Below are 13924 nucleotides of genomic sequence, written 5' to 3'. Positions count from 1 at the left end.
GAGGAGCTGGTTCAGAGAGTGGGTGGGTTTAGGAGACCCTTAGTAAGGCTGACCTAGGAAGGGACCCCCATCCTCCTTCCACTCCACCTCATCCCCTGTCTCCTCCTTATCATCCCTCCATCCTCCCTGCCACACGGAGTAAGAAAGGGGGAGATGGTGGATCTTCTCTACCTCCATCTCCCCTCTCTTCTCAGCTGATGGCAAGAGGCTCTTTTCATAGAGCAGGGTCAGCAGTCTGACTAGGCATGGCTAGAACAGCTTCCTTAAGGTGACATTAATTGTTGGGGTCATGCACTGCGTGTCTTGAAGCCCACATACCTGCACCCTGCCAAACTTCATGCAATAGTTTCCTCCTGTCCCAATTCTGAATGCTCAGAGAACCATGGCCCCATTTTCCAGTGGCTTCCAAGCTCCCTGCAGGGGTTTTTTGCTTTGCTGTTCGAAGGCTGAAGAGCAGAATTAGTTGTAACTGGAGCCTCCTGCTTTCGTAATTAACCGTGTGGGTGAGCGCTAAGTAAATGCATTCCTACAAGAAGCCTTTATGCTGGAAGGTATGAAAAGGGGATCTGTTTCAATACAGCCTCAGCTCAGCACTCGCGGTGAGTCTGCAGCCACATGACCTCCTGTTATAGAAATATTCCTCCAGCAAAGGCTTCCCTGTTTATTTACACATTACAGGAGAGCTTGGTGCACTGTATCACTGGCTCCCTTCATGGGGGAGAGAGTAATCCGAAGCCTGTTTGAATACAGACCTGTGAAAGCTTTTTTTTAATAACATGAACTCTAGCGTCTTTCCTAGCCTGACGCATTAGTGCTACAAGGGTAAAGAGTCCTCACCACAGCAGAATTTCCAGGCTGTTGGGGTATGCCTATCCCTGACTATTTTTTATCCTTCCCCATCTCCCAATCCTTCTCTCGCCCATCCACAGATGATAGAAATCAGAGCCGATAGCGCTCCAGCATCCTTGCAAGTTGCTTTCCTTGCTGGGTCCGTGATTGTTTCAATATCCTTTTTTAAAAGCCCCATAAAGCTCCGTTTGAGCCAGAGAAACAACATCAAGCTCTTGAGGACTAAAATACTGTTTTTAAGTCTCTGTGGAGATGAGCAGCTCCAGCAAAAATAAACCAGCTTTGACCAGTGCTGAGAAAGATACCATAAGCCTATTCCAAGGAACCAGCAGAGTTGTGGCTGTTTCCTCCTGAGAAAGGGAAGAGTGCAGTAGAACCTCAGAGTTACAAACTGACCAGTCAACCACACACCTCATGTGGAACTGGAAGTACACAATCAGGCAGCAGCAGAGATGATGACAAAAAAAAAAGCAAATACAGTACATAATTGTGTTAAAAATAAACTACTTAAAGGGAAAGCAGCATTTTTCTTCTGCATAGTAAAGTTCTAAAGCTGGATGAAGTCATTGTTCAGTTGTAAACTTTTAAAAAGAGCAACCATAATGTTTTGTTCAGAGTTACGAACACCTCGGGAATGGAGGTTGTTTGTAACCCTGAGGTTCCACAGGAAAAAAGAGAAATGGAGTCTGAGTGAGCTTTCACCTCTTCATTTTGTATGCACAAATACTTATCTGCAGTCACCGAACTAGAGGTGGAAAATATCCCCTTGGAGTTAGTATTGCAGTGCTAGCCATATGGATCTAGCTCTAAGTCAGTGCTCTGTGGAGAGCACCTGTGAAATCAGTTAATAGTACATGAGCTGGTATGTTTACTAGACAACAGAGCAGACAAAGTATAATTAAAGTGTGTGTTCCATAGAATTCATTCATGTGGCTCAGGTAATGGTTTAGTGCAGTGGTCCTCAAACTTTAGTACCCTTTCACACAGCAAGCCTCTGAGTGCAACCGCCCCCCCCTTATAAATTAAACACTACTTTATATATTTAACATCATTATAAATGCTGGAGGCAAAGCGGGGCTTGGGGTGGAGGCTGACAGCTCGCGACCCCCCCTGTAATAACCTCGTGACCTACAGTTTGAGAATCACTGGTTTAGTGCCACAGATAATGGAAGAGGAAAATCCATCACTGTTCAAGAACTAAAGAGAATGGGAGAAATTCTGACCCAGAAATCCGACTAAATATCAACCTGGTGCATCGTAGATGAGCTGTAAGATGTACCTCTATGCCCCAACCATTCCTAGTGATTAAACTTTGGTTTCTTAGCAGACTTGTAAAGCTCTAGGGAGCAGCAGCCAGGGGTGCATGGTGCTACGTCTCAACTTAAGCCCTGTAACTTGCCTACTTATGATACCAATGAGTGCCAAATAAATGCTTGTAATAATATGACAGAAAATAGCAGCTCTGGGAATGTGCCTTTATACTAGCACTAAAAAAATGCCGCCTCAGCAGAATGTTAGCGTAAATTAAAGTTCTGAATTACCCCAGCCATTTCTCCTCTGGAGTTTAAATGGCTTGCAAAATGCTCCTTTTTAAAACAATGCCAAAGACAGACTTGTAAATAACCCTCAATCCAGGATTCAAATACAAAGATGTTATTGAATTAAAAAATGAACAGATTGTTTCAACCTCTGAGGGAGCATTAGGGATTCAGATAGATTGATATCCCCAAGGAGGGCTCAGGTTTGAAATGTTGGATGTGACAGGAATCAGAGGACCACTTTCTAACTTAACAGGAGCCAGCCATTGTCTTCTCCGCTCTGGGTAGCTCATGCCCTTGAATGTCAGCTCTATGTGTATTGCATAGCAGAATATGATGCTTCATGCACTGTGGGAGAGGGCCCTGGATGTGGAAATCTTCTTCAGTGAATTGCACCATTCTCTCCACCACTGGATTTGAAGAACTTTTGGAGTAGGAGCTCATTTAGAACTTCTGGGATTTCTTCTGAAAAGGACTTTTCACTGCAGATGTGGATCCATCTATAACTGTTCTTTAATCCTGATGGACAGAGGGATGGAGGGAAATGTATAAATTCACCAGGGTTCATGATACAACCTCAGTGGTGTTTAAAGCACCAGCCACAGTGAATGGTTGAAAATGTAGCAAGCGAGCTGTACAAAGGAAGCTAAATGAGCCAGACCACCCTTGCCAAGATCTCACTAGGTATCCAATAAACTGGGGCTAGGATTTTCAGAGGAATCTAATGAAGTTAGGCACCCAACTCCCATTCAGTTTCAAACTTCCTTAGACTCTTTTTACAATCCCAGCATAGGAGTCTGCTAAGAGAGCCCAGGGGCTAACAATTTAAGAATAAAGAAACAACAGAAATAAAAATGCAGCAGAGTATTGGTCTGTTACCTTTGACTGTTTCGGTGTAGCAGTGCTGCTATGGAAGTACTTTTTAAACTGTTAAACAGATTATGTAGCAAGCTTTACAGGAGACGGTACAAAAGTAATTGGGTCAAATTTCAGACCTGCTTCGTTGGAGTGGCACCTGCTTCAACCAGGTCTAGATTTGATTCTTAGACTTGAATGTAGATCCAAGAATCCGCTGAATTTAATCCATAGCTTTCCTAACTTCATATTGTTACCATTTCATTTTTAGTCTCCTACCCCCTCCTCACCCTCGCCAGCACATATTTTAGATTCTATATGTGAAGAACTTTCTTGGTGTATATTCCTTAGCTGTTAATCCCATATTGAGTTTTGGAAGTTAGGTGGTATTCCACCTACTTAATTTCACTGTGTAGATTTCAACTGGATGTATTTCTATACATAGTCTATATTTCTTATTTTAGGGCCTGTCCATATTCCCATTGAAGCGCATGAACTTCCATGGGAGCAGGACTGGAACATTCCTTTTTTCTTTTGGTGTTGTGCATTGTCGAACTTTAACAATTCTCCACCAAGTTGGCTGCATTTCAGTAGTGGATGAAGTGATCCCTGCAGAGAGCTTCTGTCTCAGTTAGTTACATTTACAAAGTGCTTTGGTGTCCTTCATTCTGAATTAAAAATGTGATGTGAGTAGAAGTTGCTCTTCTTTCTTCAGTATTCTATAAGGCATATACTTGGTATTTCTATACTTAGCAGCTATCTATACACTGATTATAAATCTCTTGACTAACAGGATCCTGCTTCCGTTGAAGTCAATGGCAAAACTTGCATTAACTTTAAGGAGAACAGAATGTGGCTCTTAAGTTTTCAAACAGCAAGAAAATCCTCTGTGTATGTTACTCATCCCAGTGAACTGGTGAATAGGGTTAGGGGCCCTGGCAGGAGGGTTTTCATGCCATATATCAGGATCCATCAGCTACACACCTAATAAATTTGATTTATTGTGTTTCTCTTACCAGGGAGATATGGGCGCGCTCGGACCAATAGGTTATCCAGGACCAAAGGGACTTAAGGTAAGAGAGTAACTGAGCCTTGTGCTCTTATCTGTCCAAACCAGGAATGACTCTGCCCGAAGCTTGTTCAGTTCATTGTTTGGGTGAAAGTGGTCGTCTTTACGAGGAGAAGGTTGGGCAGTAATATTTGTCCACTGACCAGTAAAGGATGGTAGACAGAACATCACTCTGGCAGTCTGCAGCAGGTGTGGATTGCTGGGGAATGCGAGGAGCATTTTCTCTGCAACTCCAGACCACGAGGGGTAATTGGCAGTAAATCCGATGATCCACCTCAGAGGCTGTATGGGGAGAGACCTGGTGCAGATCCTGTGGCCCAGGCCAGATGACCCTGGATGCCATGCTTTTTGGTCTATGGTCCCATTAGCCCTGTCAGTGACTAAGACCTGATTCAAGTCTTCATGATACAGTAGCAGTGCTCAAACTCAATCTGGGCTTCCTCTCTTTTCAGGGGCTGATGGGAAACCCTGGAGAACATGGACTGAAAGGTGATAAGGTGATCTGAATACTCCCTTATTGCACTGTGTTTTATTCTGCATGTGAAATCCCACTTATAGCTTGTTTCATATTCTGCACCACGTTATGTGCCCCATTCTCCTTCCTCTTCTGGCTGTCTACCAGAAATCCCATCCTCTTCATCATTTAGCATCTGTTCTCCTTTCTTGAGACTCCCATTTTTATTTTCCTTTCTTTTAAATAAGATGTCCACCCAGTCCCTGGCCTACAGAACTCTTCCCAAGGCATCACATGGGGTGGGAACATTGCTACAGTGTATATGATCTTACCCTTTTAGTTTTTCTGGTAACAAATATAGGCACAACTGTTAGGGTGGGGTTTGAGATCAGCATGAATCTTACTCTGATGACAAGAATCTCTGCTATGGAAAGCCCGTGGTATGAAAATTTATTTCCCTAAGAACCTCCACCTCATCTCAACACCACTTCCTTTAAAAAGGGAGGAGGGGGCAGAAAACCCCATTGGGTAATATTTCCCTTTTGGATGAGTTTTCTAGGCTAATCATGGTTAGCTCCTCTGTCTTTACAATGATGCTATTGTGTTTGGGTTATATATAATGCATTGTATGACAATGTGGTTTTGTTATGTGTTTAGATCTTATCACTGGATTGGGGTAGAGGTAGGGCTTTATCAGCATTGTCGCCACTTTCGTTTATTAGGGCATGTTTCAGGGTGTCTCGCAATATGACACAAACATGCAGGCCGTGTTCTTTCTTCTCGTGAGGAAGGTGATTGAGAGACCAGCACAGAAGCTGGATGAGACGTACCTACTGGAACCTCGATTAAAAAACAACATTAAGAGATGCAAAACCTCATGTAGCTGCTCTTATTTCAGGTTAAGATTGGTTTATATCAAGTTAGTTTGCTGATAAGGAAGAATCAATTTAAACTAAATTCATACAAGCCACTTCGAAGTGGAAATAAGGGGTGGGAGTTGCATGGTTTAACTAAATTGGTTTAAAATGCACCGTGAGTTAAACCAGGGCAAGTGTGTGTGTAGACTGGTCTAACGCCCATAAATGACGCCCTCCTGCAGATGCTTGGTTGTAGGGTTTGTTTCTTCCTTCAGAAGAGGGCAATGCAATAGGGTAATTAGCCTTATGACATTGACTGCTTGGGAGGATAGAGCAAAGGGGTAGTAATTGTATTGTCCTCCTCCTATTTTTGGAATGTGTTTTAATGGCAGTGTTGAATTCATTCACTTGCTGCTGTTTTTAAAGTGTGGTCTATCGGCACTAAACCATGTATAGGGAAGCCATGTCAAGGAGCCAGATGCCCTCGTGCTCTGCATTGTGCTAGCAGCTCACTGTAGCACTCCCATGTACCCAGGCTCAGTTTCTGCTCTATACCACCTCACGCCTCTGGGAGAATGGGGGGGACAACTTGGGACAAGGCATGTTTGGGCAGAAGGGAGACTTCCCTATAAGGGTGAGTCATGATCGCTATAAGCAGGAATCCTGACCCAGCACTAACTCCAAGGGCCCACAAACTCTCCCGTCAACGCAGCCTGCTCTCCCTGAAGAATTGGCTTGTCCTTAAGATGCTGAATCCCTTAAGAATTGGCCTCACAGGCAGTATCGTTATCCCCTTTTTACAAAGATGATCAGATCTGTCTATTTAACGCACTTTTATCCCCCCCCCCATTACCATAGTGTCTAAGTGCCTCTCAGTCCTTAATGTATTTATCTCTACAACACCCCTGTGAAGTCAGAAAGTTCTAGGGGATTGGATCTGGCTCTCCTGTGCCCCAGTCTAGTGCCCCGGCCCCTACCCATTGTTCTTTCATTGCTACCTGCCATCCTGCTTTCGGCCTCTCTCTCTCTCTTTCTTTCTCAGCAAGGTTGGAAGGACCCAGAGTTTTCTCTCCCTTCTCTGACCACTTCTCCCACTACATCCTCCTCTGACTGGGCACGCTTCCTGCCTGGCTTTCATTAAGGCCCTTTCCCACTCCAAGAATGACAAATGATCTAGCTCAAGCCTTCTCTATCCTTAATGAGTTGACTTTTCATTTCAATATCCTGGGGCACTGTCAGAAAAACAGACCAACCCAGCAATGATATCACAAATGGGAGACAGCTTCCAGACGACTTGGGTGCATCCTTTCCAACAGTCTCACAGCCAAAGCCCTGGGAAACACAAGGCCAAGTAAATAAAATCCATGTAGACTTTGACAGCCTAGTTCTCTTTCACACAGGTGACCGCAGTCAGTTTTCATATTTTAGCTATAAAGCCTTTTACCCGAGAGGCCAAAATCTCAAAATATGCTGCACTCACTTGCACAGATACAAACGAGACATATCAGCTCAATAGTGAGATTGGGAAAGTTGGATTTTCTTTCGGCCTGTGTTCTTCAGCTTTTTGGTTTTGTGATTTTTTTTTTGGCATCAGGGTGCAGCCAGTTGGCCTGTTTCTAATACTTAAACTTAGCTTTTCTAAGTGATCAGTAACCTGCTGTATTCATTTGGTCTCATGCTTCTTTATCTTACTGCATCTTTTGGTCATATTGATCATTCTATTTTTATGTTGTGCACCATGAGCAAGAAACAGGTGTCTTCTTTCCTATCTTGCTGTATTATGTTTTTTATTATTTGTATTCTAGTAGCACATAGAGACCCTGTCTGATACTGGACCTCGTTGTGCTAGCGCTGTATATACACACACAGTAAGAGACAGTCCCTGCCTGCAAAGAGCTTACAAAGAGTCTAAATAGACAAGACCGACAAAGGAAGGATTGTCATCTTCATTTTTCATGTGGGGAACTGAGGCACAGAGAGATGCCCAAGGTCACCCAGGAAGTCTCTGGCAAAGACAGGAATTGACCCCAACTCTCGAGTCCCAGTCTATTGCCTTAGCAGCAAGACATCCTTTTACTTTTGCTTCCTTCCTCTTTCAGTTCTGTGAAACTACATTCCATCCCAACCACTACTAGGTCCTTCAGCATCTTTCTTTGATGCTCGTATTTCCTCCATATATGCTATACAATTGAATCTGTTAATAGAAGTCTCAGATATAATTAAACTCCTTTTGTAGTGAGAGGACAATCCCCAGATTGCCCTCCATTTTGGTCATGGTGCCCCTCTGCGTAGAGTGGAGTGGGAGAGGTGACTTGAAACTAAGAAGGTTCCGTTCTGCATTCACCTCCTGGATGTCTCATTACTAGTTTCCACCTCTGTTGTGCATTTTACATGGGTTTTATGTGGCCCATGGCCTTTCTCTGATCCCTTAATATCCCTCTTCTGCCTGTCAGATCTTAACTTCACCACTACCTTCCACTGTCTCCTTTATCCAAACTTCTCCTTTGCCCTAAAGGCCAGAAACCTAAGACACTTCCTTGGCACCCATGTTTTCCTTTTGTATCTATCTTGTCTGAGAGTTTGTCTACCACCATCTCTGGGATGTTGCCAGCATTTGTCCTTTCCTGGGTGCTGCCTCTGCAAACAGATAGTTATTCATACCTCTATCCCTTCCTGACTAATATAAATCCCTTTCTGTTGGGTGTGGTGGCTAAGGTTATGGGGAACTCCTTGGCTGAATGCACTGGTGTTCTCATCCACATCACAGATAAACTTTCTGAAGCATAGCTGGGCTCTGACACACTGTTTGACCTAGTTACAGCTAACACAGTTCAGCCTCCACACAGCAGCATTTCCACTACGCAACCACGTGTCCAGTGTGTTGGCTTGTGCACACTCTTCATACTGCACATCCATGTTTGTGTCAGCTGCCCAGGCTCCCTCAGGAGAATGCACTGTCTCAAGCAGGCCCTGCCGGAGGTACTAAGTGGGGTATGTTTTTGCCATGCACTTTAGAATGCCCTTCCACAGACACACCTGGGAAGTAGGACTGCCTGACTCATGTACACAGCAGATAAGGATGGGGGGGTCTCATCTGCACGTCACAGCTATGTTACTGACTGACAGTCTTGGTAACAATCCTGCTCACAAACTGGGGTCAAAACAATAAGGAACCACAGCCAAGATTTTCAAGTGTCTAGTGACTTTGGGTGCCCAATCTCGGACATCTTAATGGGGCCTCACATTCAGGAAGTGCTGAGTACCCATCCTTTGAATACCCAGGCCCTTTTAGGTGTGTCAGGTTGTCACCTTTGAAAGTCTTCATAGGCTAACCAGGTTGAGTTTGCATGTCAACCATACCATCTCACAACCTGGTTACTAGTTAGCGTAGATGGCTCGAAGGCTCAGGAGAAAGAAACAGTCAGCTTTATTGAACAGGTCTACTCTGGCTGGGCATCCATACTGACTCCTAACTCAGATTCCAGAGTCTTGTCCCAGCATGGGTTGGGTCTTGTGTAAAAACCTGGGGTAGATTCTTGAAGGCAGTTGCTGATGTCCTGTTCAGGAATGCAGAGACGGCTTCCCTAGAAAGTGACCAAAGAATTTATTGCAGGAGGTGTGTAGAAGGGGCAGCCCATTACAGAACCAGAAGAGAGAGGGAATGAAAGCACCAGCTCAGCTCTTCTCTGGTGAATGTGGAGTTAAACTCCAGCCCTGTGTGGAGCTATACGTTTTTAATATATGTATCTCCCAGACATTAGACAGCATCTGGAGACTGAAATGCTGGATCAGCAGGAGTGGTGCAGCACTCACCCCCACCAGGCTGACAATAATCAGTAATCTTTTGTAATTATTAACTCAGTTCAGATGAGAGCAGCCTTGATTGGCCTAATTCATTCCATCTGCCACTTTTTGCTGTTGAGCAAAGGTCTGAAAGGGAATGAGGGCTTTGAGGGTGTTCTGCATCCTTTTTGGCAAAGGTGGGGCTCTATCACCTTCTATCGGGGCTGGCAGAACTTGGCCCCGTGTGTGCGTCTCTGTCTCGGTGGAGATTTCCCCACTTTGCTGCCCTGGAATCGGAGAGCAGGGCTGGTGGGGGCACCCTTAGGCGATGACAAGCCAGCAGGCTGGAATACCTAATGTGAGAGCCATGCTGCTCCAGAGGGAAGATGGGAATTAATGGTAGGCCCAGCAGTTCTCCTCAGAGCTGCGGTTTACAGGATCTTCCTAAGGAAGAGCTGGAGTTACTTTAGTTATACAGCTGCAGTGTCCCGTTAAACCCTGCTATTACAGTTTCCTAACCTAGACAGTTACAGGAGAAGCACGTGGTCTTCTGGCCTACTCAGCTCCTGGGTTGTTTTTTCCCACAGTGAAGGAAAGCTCCCTTCACCCTTTTGCCAGGGAGGTCTGCTCCAAGCTCTTTGAGGTAGTTATCCCCCTTCCCAGCACCAATTGTATGAGGCAACACAGCAGAGGAATTAAAAGTTTCTGCATGCTTTGCAACAAAATGTGCCTAATCCATGTCAAACACACACACATTCCAGCCACACTGCTGAAATGCTATAGACTGTGTGGCACCATGGATAGCAGCCGGACGGATATACACGGGGCATGCCACGCTTGGCTAGTGCTTCCTGAATCCATCCCATGAGTGGTTCTATACCCTCAATGCCTTGAAGGTCAATGACAATGGGTACAGCCTCTAGTCTCACATAAGCCAGGGCACCCTAATCTCTTCCACTGGAGGATCCCTTGTCTTCATTATAACCTCTTATGGGGAAGCCTCTGTTCCAAAGAGAATGGTTAGTTCCAGAATGATAATGTGGGACTGTCCATAACTAATCTGCTTGTGGTAAGGTAGAAGCCCCTCTGCACATCCAGACTTGGAACTCTGTTCCTTAACATCATCTTTACACATTTCCCATGAACTACCACTTCTTTCCTCACCCCTACCTCATCAAGATGATTGAAGACTGATTTCTCTTTCAGATGATCTGTATCAATGGCTTTATGTAGGATAAAGTGTATCACTCCCATCCATGAGCACTTACTTTAGTCTTTAGCTGGAATCTTTTTAGCCTGCGCAGATCTGGGACCCTCCATGTATTTTCCTTTTAAGCAGTTTTTTTAATGCATTGCATATATCAGCTTGGTTATGAAACAAATAAACCTTTTCTTATGGCTCTCAGTTACCAGGTTTGACAAAGGCAGGCTGGTTCTCAGAACAAACCCAGCTTCTTCACGCCAGGCTGCTCTCCCATCTCTCAGGGCAAGGGATGGCAGCCCAGTGAGTTGGGATTTTCAAGGCTAGGGTGGACAAAAGACTAGAAAATGCAGGACATTAGAAAATTGGAACCATCCAGCATTAGCAAGAAGATGGGCTGGACCGTACAACAGGTCTTTTCCATCTCTAATGACTCCCATACTCAGGGTTCATCTTAACAAAGTGGTGGCACTTCCACTGATCTTCTCCTGCACATTTAGAGAAGCAGTTATGCTCATTAATCTCTATAATCATTGAGTGCTCAGTTGTTAACCTGAGTGGAATCTCTCCTCCTGGGGCTTTTTTCTCAAGTGTTGGAAGTCTGTGACTCTACATCTAAAGTTTGTTTGTCTTCCATACAGATTCCATTTAGAAGTATAGCCGTATGCGTTGCTCTGTGCTGCTCTCTTATAAGAAAGCCAGGTCTGGATGGACTGAAGGCACAATGTGTATGGGATGCAGCCTCCATAGCATTTGCTGCTATTTGGCCTTGTCATCATGCAAAACTTTTATAAAGATTACTTCTCACATTTGTGCTGGGGAGAGAAACTGCCTTACCCCCTTTCCTCTCTATTCATTAGAGCAGGTTTCCCAAATCTGATTTCCTAATCAGTTCCTCTGATGGAACAGTTGTTTCTAGGTGCCCAGAAAGTAGGGATCCTCTACCAATTTGGAGAAAACAAAGGTCCCGTATTGGGTCATCTGTCTAACAGCTCAGTGCTAGCCTGTCGATTTCTTAGTCAGACTTCATGGCTGCGATTCTCAAAGGGACTTAAGTCTCATTGAAAGTAAGTCAGCGTTAAGTGCTTAAACCCCTTTAGAAATCCCAGCCTAGATTTCTGCAGTAGGTTGGTACTGAGGGATTTCAGTAGATGTCCAATACTTTTATAGGGAAGGGGTTGATCCGTGCTCCCAGTCCCAGGCTATGCCTTCAGAACCCCCCGGGAGCCAGGCTCTGTAGAGGAGAACAACCTAAGAGGAAAATTCCATTTACCAATAAGCAAGCTGGCTGTTTTGCTCAGCTGTATTTTGACATTTCATCACCTATGTGTTTGCTACTAGCAAGGGAAAAGCAGCCTGTAGTCTTCTCTTCTAACATTTTTCACAACAGGCACAGGTATTTATTTTCTCTCTCCTGTGGTTTTGTTTCTCAGTTCAGATTTGTTGTTGGGAAAGGCATATTTTGCTCAAGATTGTTGTGATGGATTATATGACCTTTGGTTTGTCACCAGTTCTGTTTGAAAGGGGCCTGAAATGAAATTTCTGCCGTGCAGTACATCGTATAATTTTCTATAGACCTGGACCGTTTTGCCATTGATGGTGTATATTGTAACTTTCTTTGGTGATGTGTATTCAGGGTGATCAGGGACTGCCAGGTGTTCCAGGAGATATTGGATTCCAAGGAGACAAGGTAATTGCTTTCAATTTTTCTTCTTACATAGATAACATGCATAGCTGCCGGCTTTCTCAGCTCATATTCAAACCATGTTCTTTTGAAAGCTCTGGTTCCTCCGGTCATAAAGACACTAGTTATTTGCATTGCACCCTCAGATTCACCCCCCACTCTGCATAACTCTGAGAGCTTCTCAAACCAAAATCAATAGAATGCAATTTTTTTTAAACATGCAGTTCTGTATGGGAAAATAAGGTGCTTCCTACGGAAAGGGCCATAACCTCCTGCAGAAACTGAAAGTGATGGAACAAGTTCTTCTGATTAGGAGCAAGATACATGGTCTGCTGGCTGCGGAGTCAGTGAATTTGTCTGCTACAGGGACTTAGGCCCCAAAGCAGCAAAGCACTTAAGCATATGCATAACTTTAAGCACGAGCAGTCGGAGTCCTATTGACTTCAGTGGAACTACTGCTATGATTAATGCTACCCATGTGCTTACGTGTTTTGCTGGACTGGGGCCTCTGTAGTGGTCAGCCACACCTCCCTACAATAGCTTATATGTTCTTAGGGCCATATTAGAGGGTACAGATCATTGGCATCAGTATAGGTGACCCTGCTCATGCCAGGGTTGAATTTGGCCCCTAGAATCTATAGGTCTTTAGCATGTGTCCCTGCGAATACAACCAGAGAGCAGGGAATTTCAGGCAAAGAAAGCATGCATGCCAGGTCCCTGCCCTACGATAGCATGAGTGTCTTTGTGCTACGTACCGGTGAACGCAGTACAGTATGCAACCGTCTGTGTAGCTCTTAGGATCAGAGTGCAGAGGGTGTGTTTTCCACGTGCTGGGGAGCAATGTGTGTATGTCCCACTGAAAAGATGCTGTGAGGAGGTGTGTGCTGGATGTCTGGGTGCAGAGAAGGAGGTTGCCTGCATTAGCCAGGAAGACCACGTAGCAGAGAGGGGAAGTGTCTGTGTGCCGGATCCCAGGGAACAGATGTGTGGGTTGCCTGTGTAACAGGTGTAAGGGGCCAAGCATGCATATATGCCTGCCAGCCAGGGAGGAGAGTGTGAGCACCTGCCAGCCAGAGGTTGGTGTGTGAGAACAGCTGTGTAAGGACCTGTAGGGAGTGGAGTTGGAGTATTAGTAGGGTGACCAAATGTCCCGTTTTTATAGGGACAGTCCCGTTTTTTGGGACTTTTTCTTATATAGGCGCCTATTACTCCATCCCCTGTCCTGTTTTTTCACAGTTGCTATCTGGTCACCCTAAGTATTAGCATGTAAAACTCTACGGCTCAGAGATGGGAAATCAAGAGATCCCTACGCCATGGGATGCACTGTGCTGGGATTTTGGCTGGGGAAACCACCAATCAAAGGACTTTCAACAGCTGGCCTTAAGACCCTATGAGAGCGAGAAAGAAGAGGATGTTGGAGAAATGTAACTGTACAGCAATGTTAACTATAGGTGTCCTTCTAGAACTCGGTCTTCTTTAAACGAGTGACTCCTAAAGTCCTCTCCTCTCCTTCAGGACAGTCTTCCCCAGCCTTGTATTGGTGACAATATCAGGCAGCCCCATGAGGCATCACAGCTGACTCCTTTCTCCTCCCCTTACACATGCTGAGGGTCCGCCCCATATCCTGGTGTAGG

The 13924-nt window shown here is 44.9% G+C and overlaps 1 protein-coding gene across 1 annotated transcript in view; it reads left to right on the top strand.

Moving 5' to 3' along the window:
• COL27A1 (collagen type XXVII alpha 1 chain) overlaps positions 1-13924 on the top strand; it is a 210781-nt gene that overhangs the window by 92911 nt on the left and 103946 nt on the right. The window contains exons 15-17 of the mRNA XM_065418988.1: positions 4262-4315; positions 4764-4808; positions 12243-12296. Coding sequence (XP_065275060.1) covers positions 4262-4315; positions 4764-4808; positions 12243-12296 — 153 coding nt within the window. The remainder of the gene's footprint in view (positions 1-4261; positions 4316-4763; positions 4809-12242; positions 12297-13924) is intronic.

The sequence above is a fragment of the Emys orbicularis genome, chromosome 18, assembly GCF_028017835.1.
Source record: "Emys orbicularis isolate rEmyOrb1 chromosome 18, rEmyOrb1.hap1, whole genome shotgun sequence".
NCBI lineage: Eukaryota > Metazoa > Chordata > Testudines > Emydidae > Emys > Emys orbicularis.
The sequence above is the reverse complement of the archived record's forward strand: the minus strand, read 5'-3'. Positions and strand labels throughout refer to the sequence as shown.